At 34.2% G+C, this 20,073-nt stretch overlaps 2 protein-coding genes across 8 annotated transcripts; one reads left to right on the top strand and one right to left on the bottom strand.

Annotated features, from left to right (window-relative positions):
• The first annotated feature begins 1,399 nt into the window (after positions 1-1,399).
• LOC142623141 (F-box protein FBW2-like) lies at positions 1,400-4,980 on the top strand. 4 transcript variants are annotated; one of them, XM_075796545.1, is made up of 4 exons: positions 1,400-1,791; positions 2,622-2,768; positions 2,976-3,300; positions 4,109-4,980. In XM_075796545.1, the coding sequence occupies exons 3-4, from the start codon at positions 2,993-2,995 to the stop codon at positions 4,758-4,760; spliced, it is 960 nt and encodes a 319-aa protein (XP_075652660.1). In that variant the 5' UTR covers positions 1,400-1,791; positions 2,622-2,768; positions 2,976-2,992; the 3' UTR covers positions 4,761-4,980. The 4 variants fall into 4 exon arrangements, with proteins under 4 accessions (XP_075652660.1, XP_075652658.1, XP_075652659.1 ...); XM_075796543.1 differs by having other exon boundaries at positions 1,401-1,791; positions 2,622-2,672; XM_075796544.1 differs by lacking the exon at positions 2,622-2,768 and having other exon boundaries at positions 1,401-1,791; positions 2,930-3,300.
• Positions 4,981-7,291: 2,311 nt separating this feature from the next.
• On the bottom strand, positions 7,292-18,335 carry LOC142623830 (uncharacterized). 4 transcript variants are annotated; one of them, XM_075797293.1, is made up of 14 exons: positions 18,204-18,335; positions 18,004-18,069; positions 17,761-17,839; positions 17,050-17,195; positions 16,242-16,343; positions 15,820-15,891; positions 15,619-15,722; positions 15,303-15,384; positions 10,183-10,275; positions 9,583-9,647; positions 8,842-8,854; positions 8,665-8,745; positions 7,561-7,669; positions 7,292-7,467 (listed from the first exon to the last, which is right to left on the bottom strand). In XM_075797293.1, exons 1-14 carry the CDS (start codon positions 18,324-18,326, stop codon positions 7,370-7,372), a joined length of 1,233 nt encoding a protein of 410 aa, XP_075653408.1. In that variant the 5' UTR covers positions 18,327-18,335; the 3' UTR covers positions 7,292-7,369. The 4 variants fall into 4 exon arrangements, with proteins under 4 accessions (XP_075653408.1, XP_075653410.1, XP_075653409.1 ...); XM_075797295.1 differs by having other exon boundaries at positions 15,619-15,710; XM_075797294.1 differs by having other exon boundaries at positions 17,767-17,839.
• Between the last annotated feature and the right edge of the window lie 1,738 nt (positions 18,336-20,073).

Below are 20,073 nucleotides of genomic sequence, written 5' to 3'. Positions count from 1 at the left end.
ATTAAGATAAAATTTTCCTTTCAACTAGTTTGAAAAAATTTACTCCAATCTATATTAAAACCAACTTGGAAAAATCTTCTCCAACTTACAAAATCTAGGGTTAATTTGAGGAAAAAGTAACCCTATATTTTGTCGTAGGTAAGGAATTCCTAAAATTAACCATATATTTCTCATAAAAAAAAATTATCTTTATTATTTGTCATACGTAAGGAATGAATTGGCTCATGCAGAGATGGAAAAAAGAAAAAGAAAAGATTATGGTAAATTTTTATGATAAAATTAGAAGGGTATGTATGTACCTTGCAATTACATTAAATTATGTACTATATTATACTTTACAACCTAAACTTTTTAAATGCATGTTTTGCACCCTAAACTATAATAATTATTATTACACTTTGCATCCAGATGTTAAGTTTGTCATTAACTTGGATGAAAATATAAAATGTAGAGTGCAAAGTGTAATTAAAAGTATAGTTTAGAGTGGTAAAATGTAATTTTTCCTTTATTTTGAATAGATTGAGAAAATGTTCAATTGAGACATTTCACATGATGTCATACTTTTTTATCCAAGTTATTAGCAAATTTATGATATGCTTGGATACCACTTATTTTGCTGAAATTGAAAAATTATTGCTGAAAGTACTGTAGATAAAGACAAAAGTTAGTTGAAATAGTACAATGTGACCATAAATAGTGCCAAAAAGTGCAGTGAGGTCATAAATAATAGCAAAAATAAGCTGAATAGTAAAATAATTTTAATTTTTAATCATAAGCCAAACACACACTTAGGGTCTACTTAGCCGAATGCCCTTAGGGCATTGGTTAACCATCTATTTTAGGAAAGTTTTAATACAACTTTTATGGAAAGTGAAAAAAGCTGTCAAAATATTAATTGTTTTATTTCATTTTCCCATAAAATATTTCTTTAAATGGATTATTAATCAATGTCCTTAAGGCATTCGTTAGCATTTTTCTTTATTAAAAACTAAAAACTTATTGCTGAAAACACTATAACAAATTAATTTTTTATAAACAAAACACTGTAGCAAAATGTAAAGGCTGCGTTTTTCCATTCTGAGTGGTTTGTGTACAGTACTCATGGAATCTATTAAAAAAATGCGAAACATTGATAAACAAACGCACGCTTAAGGTGCAAAACTTAACGAGAGTCATAGTTTAAAATATAAAATATTCGTTTGAAAAGATTACGGTGAAAAGTAAAATATGGGACTTAGCAAAATATAATTCCTCTGCTTTTAAAAGGTGCAGACCGTGCAGGGAAGTAAATACAGGGATAAAACTTCAAAACACTAGAGAAATGGTGAAATACACCCCGCTTCATTTATGATTTACCCCCCGCGCCAAGTACAAAGTGACGCAAAAAGTACATGCAAAATCTCTGAAAGGCTCAACTCTCCAAGCTGCTGGTTTCAGTTTTCACTCACACAAATCGGTACACACAGTTTTTTACAGTCACGCTCACGCCACAACACTCAACACTCACATGATTTCCCTTTCCCATTCAATTATTTATCTTTTCTTTTACGCTTCGTCTTCTTCTTCTTCTTCTTCTTCTTTTTCTTCTCTCTCTCTCTCTCTCTCTCTCTTTCTCTGTCGTCCTGACTCTGACTCGTGTTGGCTTCTCCTTCTTGTTCTTTCTTGTGTTGTCTTCTATTCTCACACCTCACCTCTATATTCCATTATTCCTTTTTTTTTTTTTTTTTATAGCTTTCATGCCCCTCTAAAAAAACCGGCCTCTTTTCAAGTTTCTAAGAATACCCATTACCGGTAAGCCTTCAAAGTCTTCATTTTTTTTTTTTTTTTTTTTTCATTTGTGCGTTTAACTCTCTTCATTTTCCTTTTTCTAGTACTACTTTTGTTGTTCGTGTACACATGCATGCTGTTGATGAACACAGACTCAGAAACAGTGTTACTTTTATTAATCTTTGGATTTGCTTGGATGTTTTGCCTTTATGTCAAGTATTCCACTTCCAATTGGGTGTTTTTTTTTTTTTAATTAACTCGTGCTTTCATTTTAGTATGGCTCACCTTTACAGTTCCTTCACTAATTTGATTAGAATTTTTTTTTTTTGGGGGCAAAACTGAACACTTGGGCGTGTTAAATTTTTTTGTTTATTCGACTCTTATTGAAAGTTAAGTTGTAACTTTCCTTTGGTTAATTGTACCTATCAACATTTATATGTGTATTTTCTAAAAAAGGTACCTATACCAACCTGAAATAGTCATTTGCTATGTACGCTTTAAACTTTATTTTTTTGGGCAAAAAACACGAGATTAACTTGCAACCCCACTATCCAAATTCCAAAATCAATATTGAAATTAATAAATTATTGTACTTCTTGGGGTTGAAATTGCAAATTAATAAGAATTAATCTATTAATTATGACATATTAGTGAACCTCACCTCCCAACCAACTCACTTATCTGATAATTTTAATATAATTTTGGATATGGGTGACACTGCAAATTAATCTTGAATTAAGATGTTGATTGCAAAATGTTGTAGTTTAAAGTTGACACTGTAAATAACCCCATATTTTATGGTGGATAGCTTTAAATTTAATTAACCATTTTTCTTTTGACCCGTTCAAAATCAGGTTATTTGGAAATGGAGTTTGTCAATCCTGTAGAATTTGCTTCCTTTCTGGGTATGGATCGTTAAGCATGTTGCTTGAGAGAGGAATTTGCTTGATTTGCTTCCCTGCCTTCTTTCAGTCTTCTTACATGGAAATGACTGGAAGAAGGTAAAGGAAGTTCCTTGATTTGCATCACTATTCTTTTTCCTGTTTTCTCAAATTATTTCTCTTTTCTAGTTTTTAACCTTGTAATGATGATTATAGTAGCAATGGTGGGTTTTTTTTATGTTACTATGTTTCCTGATATATCCCAACAAAAAACCCTGAAGACCATAATTTGGGAATCCATTTTATGATCAATCTTTATAATGGCAGGATCAAAGGGAAACTAGATGGAGGAGGACTGTAAGTTTCGACACTGGGATGAGCTAATCCCTGATGCACTTGGGCTAATATTCAAAAATCTTTCACTTCAAGAGATTCTTACTGTGATCCCAAGGGTTTGCAAGTCATGGGGTAAAGCTGTTAGAGGGCCTTACTGCTGGCAGGAGATAGACATTGAGCAATGGAGCGAACTTTGCCGCCCTGAGACCCTGGATCGAATGCTTCAGATGCTTATCACAAGAAGTTCTGGTTCACTCCGCAAGCTATGTGTCTCTGGCCTCCCTTGTGATCAGAGTCTTTCCTTCATTGCAGATCAGTGAGTAGTCTTTCCTTCATTGCAGATCAGTTAGTATAACAATATCATGTCATAATTAGTTTCCCCTGTTAGGAATACTGTGCTAAATCTTTTTGAAGAATCTTGTATAGAAATGGTATTTTGGTTTGTGAAGTCTGAATTATGTGAGGAGAATATATAAAAGAACGGTCCTGTTGTTAATAGGAGGGAATCCCATGATTGGTGGGACACTGGTAGTGAGACATCAACTACATCATGATCATAGGAGGAGATAAAGTTGGCCTAATTATGTAATATGATTTGTTTAGTGTTACAGTGATGGTAGCTGCAATCAATTAGGTCAGGAAGTGAATGTATTCAATATTAACTTCTTTTACGGATAAATTGATCCATGAATTTATTGATGTTGGATTTTATCCAGTAATCTTGGTTTACTCTTTCCCGGTACATACACAAGGATAAAACTGGCTATTGCTTTCTGGAGCAATATGTTGGATGAGGCAGGACAAATTTGCAAGAGAATTGCACCTTTAGTGACGAATTTTTATTTTATTTTATTTTATTTTAATTTTGAACTTCCTTAAATCTTAATCAAGTTCCTTGATTTCTTAAAGAATTTTGAGGTTTTAACTCCCAAATTAGTGAGGTTAAACCAGTTCTGATATTCAAAGTTTCTCATTTAGCAACCACTTTTTATATTGAATTTTAAATAGAATAATTAGCTCAACTTTCATAATATTTCTGTTCATGTAGCTTTTTTTTTTCCCTCATGAATTTGATGCTTTGGTCATTTTGATAGTTTCAATCCTCTTTTTTTCTTGGTTGATAGTGCCAAATCTCTTCAGACTTTGCAGCTGCCACGAAGTGCAATAGGCAATGAGATAGTGGAACAGGTTGCTTGGAGGCTCTCTACCATCACTTTTTTGGATATAAGCCACTGCAGAAACATTGGAGCACCTGCCCTTGAGGCAATCGGAAAGCACTGTAAATCTCTGACTAGATTGCGGAGAACGATGCACCCATTAGAGCTAATTGACAAGCTCAGTCAAGATGAGGAGGCCCTTGTAATAGCAGCCACAATGCCAAAACTCAGGCATCTTGAAGTGGCTTATCTGCTAATCAGTACAGAAAGTGTGCTCAAGATACTCTCAAGCTGTCCTGAGCTTGAGTTGTTGGATGTACGTGGGTGTTGGAATGTAATACTTGATGAGAAGATTGTCAAAAAATTCTCTGGGGTAAAGGTGATTGGACCACCTCCCATAGACTGTTGTAAGATGACTGGCTGGGATGATTGTTCAAATTCAGGTTCCTCTCGCTATTTGTCGTGGGACTTTGTGGCCGGTGAAATAGATGATGATTATTATGAAGATATGTCAGATGCAGCTTGGGAAGACGACCAAAGTATGGAAGAGGTAGAATTGATGTTCTATGATGGTTTCGATTTCAATAATGCTTTGTTTGATTGGCCACGGTCTCCTTGAGGTTTGCTTGTGTGAAAGTGCTTGATGGAGTTTTTTTTTTTTTTTTTATAATTTTTTTTTAATTTTATGGCATTTAAAATCTCTACCATTACTCTGGATTATGCTGTAAGAACTGTTGCTGTTACTATCACTTCGCTGCTACTTTTATTCTGAATGAAACTTTTATGTGCATCTAAGGTTTTTATGCATAATAATCCAAGTGAAACTGTGTGGCCTTCTATCCATTGCGTTTTTTCTCTTAGTTTATAAACATTGTAAGGTCTTTTCGACTTTTCCTTTCGGTTGAATACCGAGTAAGCATCTTTTATCATGTGGTGACATTTTGGATGCCCTAGTGCATGCTGGTTGCTGTTACAACTATCGCACTTAGGTTGCCTAACTTGAACCTGGGATCTAATTTATGAAACCTCTCTCTCTCTCTCTCTCTCTCTCTCTCTCACACACACACACACACACACACACACACACACACGACAAACTTAAATATGACATACAGGATGAATGGAGTGTGTGGATTCTATAGATGGTTTTAACTGGTATGTTAAGTGGAGAGAGAAAATGAAATCATTACAAAACAATGACAACTTTTTCTATAAAATATTGTTGATTTGATTCATCTATTCGAGTATACTTTGTTGAGTTTTATGTTGTTTTGTATTTAATTAATTCTTGAGAGATTCTATTGGGGCGTCACATATGTTCCTTACATCATATACTCTCTTATTTGTATTCTTAATAGCAATGCATTTTGACACTATTTGAGGATTGGGCGTGTTAGGTTCGCTCTAAAACTTGGATAACTAGTTCAAATCATATCAGCATGTTGAAATTGGACTAACTTGTTAAATCCCAAATTGCACCATAATTTTAGAACAATTTGATTTACATCATATACTCTCATTTTGTTCTCTTAATAGTAATGCATTCTGACACTAATTGAGGACTGAGCTGTCAGATCGGTTCTAAAACTTGGATAATTACTTAATTAGTTCAAATGTTATCAACATGTTCCCCAAATTGCACCAGAATTTTAAAGCCTAATTGCAGTCTTTTTCAAACGTACATTGATTTTGCAGTCTCCAAAACAGATTGATTTTATTAAATGAGCGTTTGGATAGCATTAGGAATCCTGCGTTTGGCTTTTTTTTTTTTTTTTTAATGCACACATTTCAGCTTTTTGGAGACAGTGCACTGTTTATGTACTGTTCACGAGATTCGCAATCACTTTATTCAGAAAAAAAATATTAAAAATAAGTCTCACGTTATTATTAACATGTTTAAAAATTATTTTACTACAATATTTTTAATTTTTAGCAGCAAAATAAATTGTATACAAACGGATAATTTCAGGGTTATTCTCATAATTAAGTGGAAATCAGAATTTCAGTTCCCCTTTTTCTACATGTGAAATTTCACTCACTGAGAAGCTTCCCTGTTGTACACTTTTTTTTTTTTGAGTTACTGTTGTACACTTTTGTTTCTTGGTTTATCTGGGTCCCAAATCAGATGCCTTTCGGATAGGAGTCAGTGAGTCATCGTACAAAGGGAATAATAACTTTAACTTTTGGTTTGACACTTCTTATCTACTTCATACCTAAGAAGAATGTGAAATATTTTAAGTTGTGCATTGTTTTGTTTCTAGCTTTGCCTTTTTCCTCTTTTTTATTACTATTATTTTTTTATGGGGGCTGAGAATTATCTTTTGGACCAGTTATATGTAACAGTTGTCTTGTAGTCACAGCATGCCCACAGGGCCACAGTCACAGATACGTGAGGCTCATGTTGTGAGACACCCGTTACATATTGATATAGCAGGTGCATAAGACACCCAGAGGTGTTTGGTTGTCGTAATAAACTCAAGCAGGTCCATTTTATAAAGACTAAAACATGTGCGCACACACACTTTCATACACGTCCGTACACAAACGTTAGAAACAACTGCAATCGTGTCTTGAAAATGCGATTTTAAACTGTACAGACGTGTAATTAACACTGCCCTTTTATAAAGGGGGCGAATCCTTTTACATGATATAAGACATTTCAAGAATAGAAAAGACAAAGGCACACCCGACTAAAGGCAAATGACCGTTCAAAGAACCAGAAAGATTGTAAAAAGTTAAAGTATGTTCAGTCCTCTTCCAACTGGACCTTTGTTTTTTTCCTGAGTATAATATACTCTTTATAAATTGTTTTCCTTTCTGTTTTTGTTAAGAACTATAAATTAGTTAAAAGGCAAGGAACTACCAGACTTAGTATTAGCACAAACTTCTTTATGTCTCCTACAAATGACAATCATTTTATTGTCGTCCCCTGCTTATTCAGTCATTTATGATGAGCCTATGATGAGCCAAATTAAGAAATTCTTAGGTATTTTACTTTCTTTGGCTAAATCCAGACAACCATTGCATTAAATGGGGGCCAGTGATGTGCAAATGGTTTTTACAAGAACTACCCATAAATCAGAGTAGAAATAAGAGGACAAAAATATAACATAATATGGACACAGAATGGTTAAAATTGCACGTTGCATCGATCAAATGGTTAAAATCAATAGATTTCAAACCTCTTTTTATTCAACCATATGTCAAGTGTCAACCAGATACCTCTATTCATTTAGAATTTTGGAAATTAGATCGATATAATTCCTCATCTACAATCACAGGCGGTATGCTCCACATTCCAAGTATATGTCCAGAAATCTTCCCACCTAAAGAAGATTAAAGTTGCAGATAAATCATGTTCACAAAGGGGAAATTTGATAAATTTTATATTATAAAAAGCCTTCAGAGTCGCAATCCACCTTCTTTAGTGGCTTCTTCACATCTTTTCTGGTAATTCAAGGATAGTTGGGGATCCAAGGTTTTCAGTAAACTCTCATACTTCTGCTCAGCCTCAGTAATGTATCTTGCCTGTGGAGAGAATATATATGTAAGTTTACCCAAAAGATTGCTATCATTGAAGAGTTACAACATGAATTCACTTGGTAGAATCATTCACTTGATAATAAATGGTTCCAAAAAAAAAGGACAGTTACATTATTACCAATAATATACATATACATATACATATACATACATACATACATACATATATATATATATATATTAAAATGATAAAACTACATTCTCTGATCAGTCCAATCAAGCATCTAGTGTCATCTCTAGGGAAACCCACTTAAAAGTAATGGATATATTTAGGATATGTGGACCAAATGGCATAGGTATACTTGAGTTGTACTTATTTATAAAAATAGAAAATAAAAGGAAGAGGAAAAGAAAGAAAGAAAAATCAGAACTAGGGCCATCCCTTTCAGCAAATTTTAGAAATGTATTAGAGCACATCACTAACTTCTGTTAGTTGTTCTTTTGATTAAGATATGCAAATTTTTTTTCAAAAAAAATTACTTTTCAAACGAACAAGGGGGAAAAGCAAGGGTGGGGGGAAAGAAAAAAGAGAAAGGAACAGCTCAATTCCAGTGAAGAGTTTAAAAAGCTTCCTGATCACAATTCTACAAATAAAGTTTTTGGAGATAACTAGAGCAACATGAGAAAGTTACAGAAACATCCAGGCAGTAAATCAGCAATCAACCAAGAGAGAGAGAGAAAAAAAGAAAAAGAAAAAGGGCCTTCTTGGAACAAGATGATAACTGCTTTTCTTGGTAGGAATCATAGGTAATTTATTATTCAAGAAATAAGTAAAGTCAAGTATGTTGATCACCTCTAGAGAACCTAGCTCATTTTTAACATAATGCATTGTAAATAAAAATCAAGGTTGATGATTGAGAAATAATCTCTATGCTCTATGAGTTCATAACTTGGGTGGAAAATATTAAAAGAAAATTATAGACAAGCATGATGCTCCATGTCGCAACAAAGTACGTAGCTGAATTGCCTGGCATACTCACCAGCATAATTGGGGCTCTTGAAGCTCCATATATTCTGACAAACATGCGCAAAACATTGAAACTATTCTCTAATACATCATCCTACATGGAAAACCATAGTTTATCAAGTAAGATTTGGATTAATTAAAATGAGATCAGGTAATAGTCGGGAACCATGATGATGATAAATGAACTGACCTCATAGTCAAACCTACACATTTTGTGTCACCTCAGTATTGAGTAAAACAGGCATCTTGCTTGCCACAATAATTTCAACATAGAAAAGTAATAGTATTAGTCATCTCAATGAAAACAAAATAAATAAGCATTTGCCCAATAAAGCAGTAAATCCTTGAATACTCAACACTGCGTGAGCAACCTCAATAGATTAAAAGCATATGCAGATTCACATGTAGGCATGTAGCCAGGCATGAGCAGAACCACATAGAAGCTTGTGGGGGCCATCCCCCGCCCCTCCCAAACTTCCCAAGAATTAGATTTTCACCCGACTTTACTTAGAATTTTCAAAATATATATGGTTGCCCCCTGGTCCTCCAAACTCTTCATATTTCTTGTATGACACTTTTAAATTGGTTAAGTTCTATATTTTTTTGTTATTTTGCCCCCATATTTCTGCCTCTGGCCAGGCACAGTTCCTGCATCCCACACCTCAAGCAATGTACTGTTCTTTGATTCAGAAATACGAGGTGGTTTAAGGTGTTTCGGATGCGTGCATCCTCACACTCACATGAGGGTGGGCCCCACAAGTGTGAGTGGAATGATGCATGCATCTGAAACACCATGTATTTTCTCCAGAAATACAGATCATTTAGAAAAGAGAAAGACCTGGTACCAATTACTAGGTGAAATATTGACCACTAAAACATTGTGTAGAATTAGAACAAATGAATGGAAAGAAATGATAAGAGAAGTACTTACAGATCATCAGATACCTCCACTAGGAATTCTGACACACAGAGAAATTCCATATGCAAATCATTGACCTTCAAAACAGCTTCAAAGAAAACACAATTTAACCCATGATTCTTGCTACAAAGACTAGAAGAAAAATGAAAGACATATTATGTCAAAAGTGCAAGAACTGCATCATACTGTTACACTACAACAATTACAGGAAAATATCACTGTTAAATTTAGAATTTGAGTCTGATTTTTGGTGCACAAAAATTGAAGGTGAAGACTGAAGGGTAACCACATAGCTTAAGCATTTTGTCAAATATTTCAGTTATTGAGAGATTCTAAAAGACCTGACAAAAACTTGGTTGTTATATATTGACATCATGCCATGGTCACTTCAAAAGTCTAAACAAAGGAGGACCAAAAAAAAGCTCCTAACTTACATCTTAGGAAGGAAAATATTAAGATTGTTATTACTTTATTCTATGTAAGCATGGAAGGGTAACAAAGTGTAACTTACATCTCAGGAAGGAGAAGAGGTACAATTATTTTGGTTTCTAAATTGTAGATGAAAAAAAGAAGACAGAAGACAAGTATATGAACAAGTTAACAATAATTCACCTTTTCTCCTCTCAACTGATATAGAAGAAGATTTAGAACTCGATAATCAAATGATTTTAGGTGAATCGCCCTTATCACATCTTCAACAGAGATCTGAGTAGCAAAAATTCAATCAAACTCTAAAATGAAAATTCTGGTCATGCCTATTATCCATTGCATAATAATTCCCTTGAATTAGAGAAAGAATTCTAAGAAAGAAATTTAAAGAGTTTAGAAATTTGAAATTACTACTCAATGCCTCATATTAATGTGAGGAGACAAAACATGAGAAATTGCATAACAATTTCCTTCCACGAGGAGCTAACTAAAGCTATAACAAATACAAACAAAATAAATGAAATTGCAAATTCACAGTAGATATAGTCTCCATTAACTCACAGAAAAAACAATATATTATATATATATATATATTTTTTTTTTGGTTTTTAGCATGGATATTTATTTCTGGTCCAAGTGTATCTTGTTTGTACTCCAAATTATTTTCTAAGAAGCACGGGTGCGTTTCAAGATTCGGGTGTGGGTACGGGTGCGAGACTCGGCAATTTTTGAAAAAATAGGGTGCGGCGGGGTGCGGCAATTAAAAAAATAATTAAAAATATTTTTATTTATATTTTTCATATATTTTTACTATTAAAATATTCTTAAAAAACACATTACTATGGCTGAGCTGGGAGGGAAACCAGGAGGAACAAAAGCATTGTTGCCACTCATACTCCTTTTTGAACTATTTGAATCTCTTTGACAATCTGCAACACCCTTTGCTACATCTTTCTTCCCCAATTTTCTAACAGGGCCATCATCAGAAGTAGAAGATGAAAGATATTCAAAATGTCTGAACGAATTCCCAACTTCACCATGCTGTTTTCCCTAGCTATTCGTAAATTTCTTATGCTTGTCAGTAAATTTCATCCTTTTTGCAATGGTTAGCCCATCTTCATTGTTAGGACATATGTGATTGGATGTTAGGAACATATGTCAACATTTTATGTATTGGCTAATCTTTTGACAAAATGCACTTTACTTGTATTTGGGTAGATCTAGGATGTGTTTAATATTTCAAGAAACAAGGTTTCAAGTTTAAGTGTTAAAACCATACAAGTGTGTCCAAGAATCAAGTGAGAAAGTGTTGGATTTTAAAACTCGACAGCTAGTATTTATTGAGGCTTAAAAGCTACTGAAGCTCGTGGCTCGACAACTTGCTCGATAGATGGCTATCTATCGAGGTTTATGAAACTCAGTTTTTTAGAACTGTTTTTCATCCAATCCGTGACTATGTCTTTGGGCTTTCTTTTCTCACACCCCTAAACATCTATAAAGATTATTTTAAGGGGCCGTATCAGGTGGCACAGGCAAGAACACAATTGCACAAGAACATAATTCCACAAGTGTAACCGGAAACCTAGTTTGCCCTAGTTCTTGAAGAAGCTGCTGGGCTTGTATACCATAGGGTTTTGTGACCAAGCAACTTCGTGATCTTCATCAGTTAAAAAACAGAAGAACTTTGCAGCCAACATCCTTCTCAAGTTGGTAATAAAGTTGAGTATTGGGATCCGCGCATCTTTTGGTTAGTCACGTACTGGGAGCCGTGCAATACAAGGAGAGATTGTTACTACAGAACAAGTTCAATTGAGTATTAGAGTAAGGGCTCAACTGTAAGTTGGTATAAGGTACTGGGATTCCTTTACATTGTAACCGTTTGTTTTGATAATAATAGATTCTCAGGAGTGGTAATCTTAAAATCACCCGGTAGGGTTTTTGCCGTGTAGGTTTTTCCCATTCATAAACAAATCACCATGTCATTTAATTTTCGCTGCATATTTAGCTATTTGGTGATTTGTTTGTGCTACCATGCTCATCGCATGTAATTGAACCTAATTAATTCACTTGACTAATTAATTGGTTAATTCATCACAAGGAGTCAATACATTTTTGGCCCGTCATTCATCATTACAATTCTCCACTCCCACCCAATTAAACTTGAGAGAAAAACCAAGAGTAATGTGAAGATCCGATAGAGGTTTTCCATTACACAAATTCCATTCCCAACTCCACTATTAACGTCACAAGATCTCAACAGTTCCTTCACTGTTAATTTATCTTCCTCATCAGAGTCTTCTATATGAATCCTAATACATTTGGGAGGGAAACCAAGAGGAACAGAGTCATCGTTGCCACTCATACTCCCTTTCCATCATCACGAAGATCAGCTAAGACAACAGATTTCGGCTGTTCCGGCATGATTCAAGGCCGATTTTGGCCTTTTTTGGCCGTTGGCCAAAACGATCCAATTTGGCGCAAATCCCAAAAAAAAACTCAGACGCAACACTGAAGTGCGGGTAGCGGCGTTGGTGACTGCACCCCGCGTTGGAGGCCGGTGCAGCACCCTCCTAGCCGCGTCGGTGCTCCCTAGATTATTTTCCTTGGTTAACAGTAATTGTAGTTTTGCCAATATTTAGGGGGTTCTTTAATTGATACAGTTCCCTTTGCATTAAATGCACCAGATTTCAATGTCATTGGTGCTAATACATTAATGAAACCATATTTCTTTTATTTCATTAAAGATCTCATTTTATTAATCACAAAGTTCTCAAAACAGTGTCCAATTTAATTTATACATTCTCTAAAATTGTTGGTAAGTAGATTTCAGCAGCAGACATAGTTTTTGAATAAATATAATTGATATGGATAGCAATCTGCTATTCACTTTTGTGTGTCCCAAACAAATCTCTTTTGTTCTGTAGGTCTTCAACTATAAATTGAGGTATTGATATAATTGAATTAAAAATATAATACTTGATTGAAAGCTTAGCAATAGTATACAATGTTCAAAGTTGTCCACTTATGGAATTATAATTGTCATCTTTTTTGGCTCTTTCCATTCCAATGATTACCTTCTTCAAGCTACTCTCCCCCCACCAACCTTCTTTATTTGAAGCATTATTGTGTGTGTAATTTTAATAAATTTCTTGGCAGTCCAATGGTTTCTTATAAAAAAAATTCCTTGTTCTCTTATTCTTAACCTTCAAACTCCTAAGGAAATATAGAATTAATTGGTAACAGACAATCCAAGTTTCATACACTTAAGGTAATTCCCTCACACCAATATACTAAATGAAGATAAGGGAATTATCCTTCTTCCCACCCCCCCACCCCCATCCCCCTCCCTCCCTCCCTCCCTCCCTCCCTTCATTTGATTTTTATTGACCTAGAGAAAGCATATGATAGGGTCCCTAAAGAGGTTATGTGGGGGGTTTTGGAAAAGAAAGTAGTCCCTCTAAATAACATTAAGTTGATTAAGGATATATAAGACAAAGATGTAACTAGAGTGAAAACAAGTGGAGGCATCACAAGTGAGTTTACTATCGCTATAGTCTATATAGGTTTGATCAAGGACCAGCATTAAGCCCTAATCTCTTTGCATTGGTGATGGATAAACTCACTAAATTGATTCAAGAGAAATTCCCTTGGTTTATGTTTTTTGCAAGTGATATAGTTTTAATGGATGAAAGTCATGAAACTAGTAGTGGACTTAATGCCAAGTTAAAAATTTGGCGAGGCAATCTAGAACTTAAAGGCTTTTAATTAACTAGGATTAAGACAAAGCACATGGAATGTAAGTTTAGTAAAAGTATAAAGGGATTGTAAGATTCGATGGTCAAGAGATACCAAAGAGAGAGCTTTTGAAATCTTGAATCAATACTTCATAAAGATTGAGAGATTGGAGAGGATGTAAATTGTAAGGACCAAAAACTCAAAAACCAGCCAAAGAAGCTCAATGCTAATTCTTTGAATAAAGATCCGATTACAATATATTTGGTAGAGAGGATCCAACAACAAAAGTCCCCCCTCTGTATCTTCCGGTTCCTATTTATATCCCTGGCTCCTATCATCTCAACCCTACACCTTGCAATCTATTAAGCTTCTTCCCCCGACACCTGTCCGTCGGTAATGGAGCAAAGCCTTAACTTTGCGTTCCGCACTGTTCAGGTCACGTCTACATTAATGCAGCGGATAAAGTTGATACTTTCTAATTAATGCGGCCAGAAAGGTTGGTGCCGGACATTTAATGCAACCTTCTAAGTTATCCTGCCACCTTCAGCTAGTTGCAATACGTCCCCTATACCATCAATGCCCGTGCCACTTCATCCTCGGGTATCTCGGGCAAGTTTCTTTATTCCTTTATTCTTCCTTGCTTACTAAGTCTCGAGCTTTCCTTCCTCGGGTCCTCGGGTTCTTGGGTCTTCGGCACCCCACATAAATCATAGTTTAAAAGTGGGATAGATGAAGTGAAGAAGCGCATTAGTCACTTGAAATGGTTTGGTTATATATATATATATATATATATATATATATATATATATATATATATATATATTAAATAATTGTAATTTATTAAATTTGGAAAAGTGTATACAGGAAGTATACAAAGATTTGAACAATAGAAAGAAACAAAAGGTAAGTCTTGGTTGTTGTTGTTGTTGTTGTTCGTTCATATTTTGATGAGTAAAAATGAAATTAAATAGGTAAAGCAAACCAAAAGGTGTTTGGTCATAAAACCATCTAGGGGCACAAAATAGGCAAATTGATTGAACTGCTACTTATGCCGGAAAACCTTATATGTTCATGCAAGAATTAGCAGTTTCACAAAGAGACCAAATTTGCAGATGGAGCCCATTTTCTTAGGGCCAAGGGCATAATTTACTATGGATACCAGATTTTTTAAAAAGCTCCTTGTGTCTAGAGGAGTCTTAGAAAATAATGCCTCTAGTTCACTGTTGAGTTCTATAATCTATACCCCACATTATCCAAAAAGTATAATATAAAAAATAAGAATTAATAGAGTTACTGGTTTGCTTAAGTACAAAAATGATAGACTTCATAAACTCAAATAATAAGTAACTTGAGGCACCATCTTATGTTTGCAAATGACTTCCCCCAAGTTATTATTAAAATAAAAATAAATTTAAATTAAGAATTTTTTTCTTCCATTTTCATTAAAATGTCTGTCAATTTCCAAAAACATTTTAGGATCATACAAAAGCAACATACTACTTAGTTAATAATAATAATAATAATGACTATATTAATTTAGGCAAAAAGGACCATGATGATAGACGAACCTTCTCTTGGCTCATTAGTGCACAACAGAGCTTTCTTTCTAGAGCCCAATACTCTTCTCCACACTTCAATTCATCTCTTATCCTACAAATTAATCAGAAATTGAAACAAAATATTTCAAATCAAACTTCAAGGGTATGTTTGGAATGGAGGGAGATGGATGAGGAGAGGGGAAGGTAGCTGAAATATACTAAAAATTAGCACATTCCAGCCACCTTCCACTCTCCTCTGCTCTCTGTACATCACCCTCCATCCAAACATAAGGGAAACGTTCTTCATTTGTTTAAATAAAATTGTGTAGCAAGAAAGCAAGTGTACCTCTCTGTCAAAATACCGAGACACTCAAGTAGGCCCACAAGTGGTCTGAAAGGGTCCCTTTTAAATGCATCTGTGAAATGAGTAATCAACCTCTGATGTCCATCCTGAATCTCAAATTGAATTACATTGGCCAAGTGAAAGTTAATTCAAATGATAGAAGATGCTTTTAGTGAGGTTCCAAAGAGTTAGTTGACATATCACCTTGCATCCTCTTTCTGAAACAGAGGCTTCACTGGTTGGTAGATGCAACATCTTTTCATTCAAACTATCCAGCTGCATCATCAAAACCATTAATGTTAAGGAAGAAAACAAAGCAAATAGACAATAGCTAAAGTTTAAAGACTAACTCATCACAATAATGCAGATCACACTGTGATTCAATCACATTTGAACATGTTCTAAGGTAATTTCATTACTCCAAAAGGTTACTATTTTCTGAAAGCAAGTATTGACTGGGAAGAAACAGAAGCGGAAAGACTCATTCCCGATTTTTGTTTCCTTGTGCAAGTAACTTCATTGTTTTAGATGCCCCATTAACCAGTTCAACAAAATTTAAAAAAATTTCTTTAATGTTTCCCCTCTTCAAAAGATATCTGAACGTCATATTTCTTCCAGAGTGTTACCTGATAAATAAAACTTTCTGTGAATGAAAGCACAGGTAAATGTTTGAATAATGACTGTGGCTTGTTTACGTCCATCCCATGAAACATAAAATAGGATCTGCACTGCAAAATGGATATGCATTACCTCAAAAAACAATTAGATATGTATTAATTTTTCCAGCAGGTGTACAGGTATATTTTTCGAATAAAAGAAGGGAGACACGGGGCATTTATCCACAAGATTGTGTGTTCAAGTGTACATTACAGACAATAATAACCAATAAGGATGGTAAATAATATAATAACATTGTTTTGCTTTTCATTAACATTACAAACTAATGAAGTCAAGATTTCCACCTGTGATAGGTGATTAAATCAAAGAAATGATGTAACAACAGAAAAGCCTTTTGTGAAGAATTAAAAGTTTCATTAAATGAATATAACCATGGAAAGCACTAGAGCACCTCTCATTTCACTTTTGTCAATGACTTGGTATTTTTTATTTATTTTTTAATTTCTCTTTCAACGAGTCTATACAAGCTAGTAACTTAACAGATTATGAACTATTTACAAACTTGGCTATATTATTTGAACCTTTAAAACACTCAAGCTCACCCGCATAATTGTACGTGTAGGAGAATTAAACTAAAGGATAGCTATGAGGTGGGGCACGATAAAATCACGCCCCATAAAGAGAGAAAAAATAATGCATGTTTTAGGAAGCATTTCAAACAAAGTTAATTGAGTAGCATAAGAACATAACAAGAAAGTATTTGAAGCTGAATGTAAACTACAACCTTAGCCTGCAAAGTAATAAACAAGTACTTACAAAATCCTCAAGGGTAGAATTTGCTCGCTGCATTGCATCCAACCCAACCATAGCCGTGCCTTCAAAATTAGTTTGCAACATACCAGAATACGTCTCATTCTCACAATCAAGCTGCATAGAATTATCAACAACATTTTGAAAAGGGCCTGCAAAGACAAGTGGAAACTTTAATCAACATATGAATTTATATGAAACCAATGTCACAAAGATATTCAATTTTTCATACATAGATAAAACACTGAAATTTATCATTGTTATTAAACATCTCAGCTGATATTCCAAGGTCAAAAAATCATATAGAGTCTGCAGGGGCAAGGATATGGTGCCACAAGTTTATGTTCTCCATTTGGTTGAGTTAAATAAATAACATGCTCGAAAACGAAAATGAAAATGGCATCAATTTTCCATATTCCTAAGAACCAAAAGCAGGGATAATGCAAAATATATTTTTTTTAACCCATTGTAAGTTTTCAAAGACCCTTTCGGTATATAATAACAAGTCAAACAAATACAGATTTTCAAATAGATCCTTAGTGGATAAGCTGTAAAATAAACGTTTGTAAAAAAAAGTTACGAGGAGTTGCTGTTGCAAAACAGAGTTTTGGGTTTTAAAAACGTGCTTTTAAGCCCCCCAAAACGCCTAACCAAACAGACCCCTATATGGAAAGCAATTAAGCATTCACATAAAGTATATCCATAACATGAACAAACCATTACGCTCATCTTCTGCTTCTGTTATGCTTTCCTGAGTAATCAAGAGCTTAGCTTCCTCAAGAAATGCAACCGAAATCTGGCAATGTGCGTTTGGATTAGCATTTTCTTGATAAATAAATTAAAAAAATTGTGGAAAAGTTAACAAAAGTAGAATTGTAACTAGAAAAAGAAGTTTGTGCATAAACAAATAAAGTAAAAGCTTAGGTAATCGAAACTCAAAAAAACAGAGCAGTGACTCACCTTTGGCATATGCGTGTAGACCAAAGTGCACTTGCTGTCCATATCAAGTTCTCCACACGGTTGTGCCTTGAATCATCGGGATATTTATTATACAGTGTATTGTGTTAGCTTCGAGAAAAGAAAAAGAAAGCGAATTTGGGAAGCGAAACAAACCTAGAAGTTGAGTGTGAGATTGAGATTGAGATTGAGAAGGAGATTACCAAGAGGAGAATGAGATTGGCGAGGAAGCGACTGGAGTCGGGATCGGAAGAGGTCGATATAGCACGAGACTCCATGAATTTGAGCGTTCTCTGTACTTGTTCTAGCTTCCTTAGTTCTTCCATTTTTTTATTTTTTGGTGGTTTGGTTGCACTTGCACAATGCAAACTGCTACTTGCGAATGCAAGTGTTGTTCTAACTATCTCTTTTTTTGGAAGAAAAAGAAACAAGAAAAAAGAAAAATAATTGTTGTGAAATACTTGGCACTTCAAATTAAAAATTGAAATGAACAAATTTGGGTTTGATCTAGGAGTGGATCGTTATTTGAACTGCGTGTAACTCAATGCAAACATATGGATGTATTTAAAATTAAACAAAATTTTATTATAAAATTATAAATAATTAAACAAATTAATTTTTTTTAAAGCATATAACACATTCATTTGTGCATATACATTTAAAATTAAACACAATTTGTATCATAAAATATTAGTCAAATTATTTTTTTTTAAGTAAACGTAATTAGTCATGTATTAAAATTCTTACATAAATTTAATATTACTTATGATAATTTTTTTTCTAATTTCTAATAAAATAGAACGTATGGTGATTTTTTTTATGTAGTGATTTTTTTTTTTTTTTAGAAACATGTGATTTTTTTTTAATTTTATAGTTCTTTAATATTATATTCTTGGTATTTTGCACTCATTAACTCACTTGATACAAAGATTAAAAAATTTAAGTAAACACATGGTACAAGCTTAAGTGGATAACTATGGTGTAATTCCCACATAAATTTAGACACAAAATTAAGTTATAATTTCAAATTCTAATTCAATTTTTTTTTTTTTGATGACTATGTGTTTTTATGGTTTATTATATTAGACTCTTCATTTTCTACACCAAATTAACTAATGTATGGGGTTTTTTTTAAAAAAAAAAAAAAGAAAAGAAAGTAGTACATAGGCCCAAGTAAGAAAGTACAGATCATGAGCCTGATGCTTTATACTTTAATGGACTGGGCTTGGTTCACCACAGCTAAATTAAATTGATTTCGAACCAAGTGGTACATAGGGCATAAATTCTGCAACATATACATTGTCCTACAACACATACATTGCTAACATACAAAGAGTATACATATTGGGAGGTACTAAAGGGCTGACCCCTGGTCTTTCCTTTTCCAAGGCTTCTAGAATCCACTTTTCAAACTCATCTTTTGGCTGCTTTCCCCTTTGTCATTTTTTCAAAGTGAGCTGATTCCTTCCTGACAAGCTAAAAGATCCCCAGCCACCTTCTTTCATGGTTCTTCTCCCTGTGTTCCCTGAGATACTAAACCCTTGCTCATGAGTTGTTGGTTCCCCAAGTCTTTTGATCCATTTTCTGCATCATTGGGTGGCTGATAAGGACATACCTATTCTTGTTCTTTGTGTCTCTTGGCATACCCTATTAACCTATCTTAATCCCATTGTAGCCTTGCTACATGTCCCGAGGATTACAGGCTCTTGGGAATCCCCAGGTATCTTGGCCTAGTCCTCTTCCTAGGCTCCCAGTGATTTTTCTGACCTTTGAGGGCTATGTTTCTTTCTTCCCTTTGTTTCATGAGGTTCGAAACTTGCCCATTCATGGATTTGAGTTCCTCCTTATGACCATTGATGGTGTGGGTCTCTCCTCCCTTTTCTTTATTGCAGGCCCAAATATTTTATTTCTTAGATTTCAATCATTTGTGTTGTTTTAGGCCTTGGTGCAATGTTGTGATTTTTTAGACCTCAACAACTAATTTGGCACAAAATTTTAAAAATTTAGATTAGATGGGACACGTGGCACAAAATTAAATTCTAATTGAAATTAAATTTTTACACTAAATTAACT

The sequence above is a fragment of the Castanea sativa genome, chromosome 2, assembly GCF_040712315.1.
Source record: "Castanea sativa cultivar Marrone di Chiusa Pesio chromosome 2, ASM4071231v1".
Taxonomy (NCBI): domain Eukaryota; kingdom Viridiplantae; phylum Streptophyta; class Magnoliopsida; order Fagales; family Fagaceae; genus Castanea; species Castanea sativa.
The sequence above is the reverse complement of the archived record's forward strand: the minus strand, read 5'-3'. Positions and strand labels throughout refer to the sequence as shown.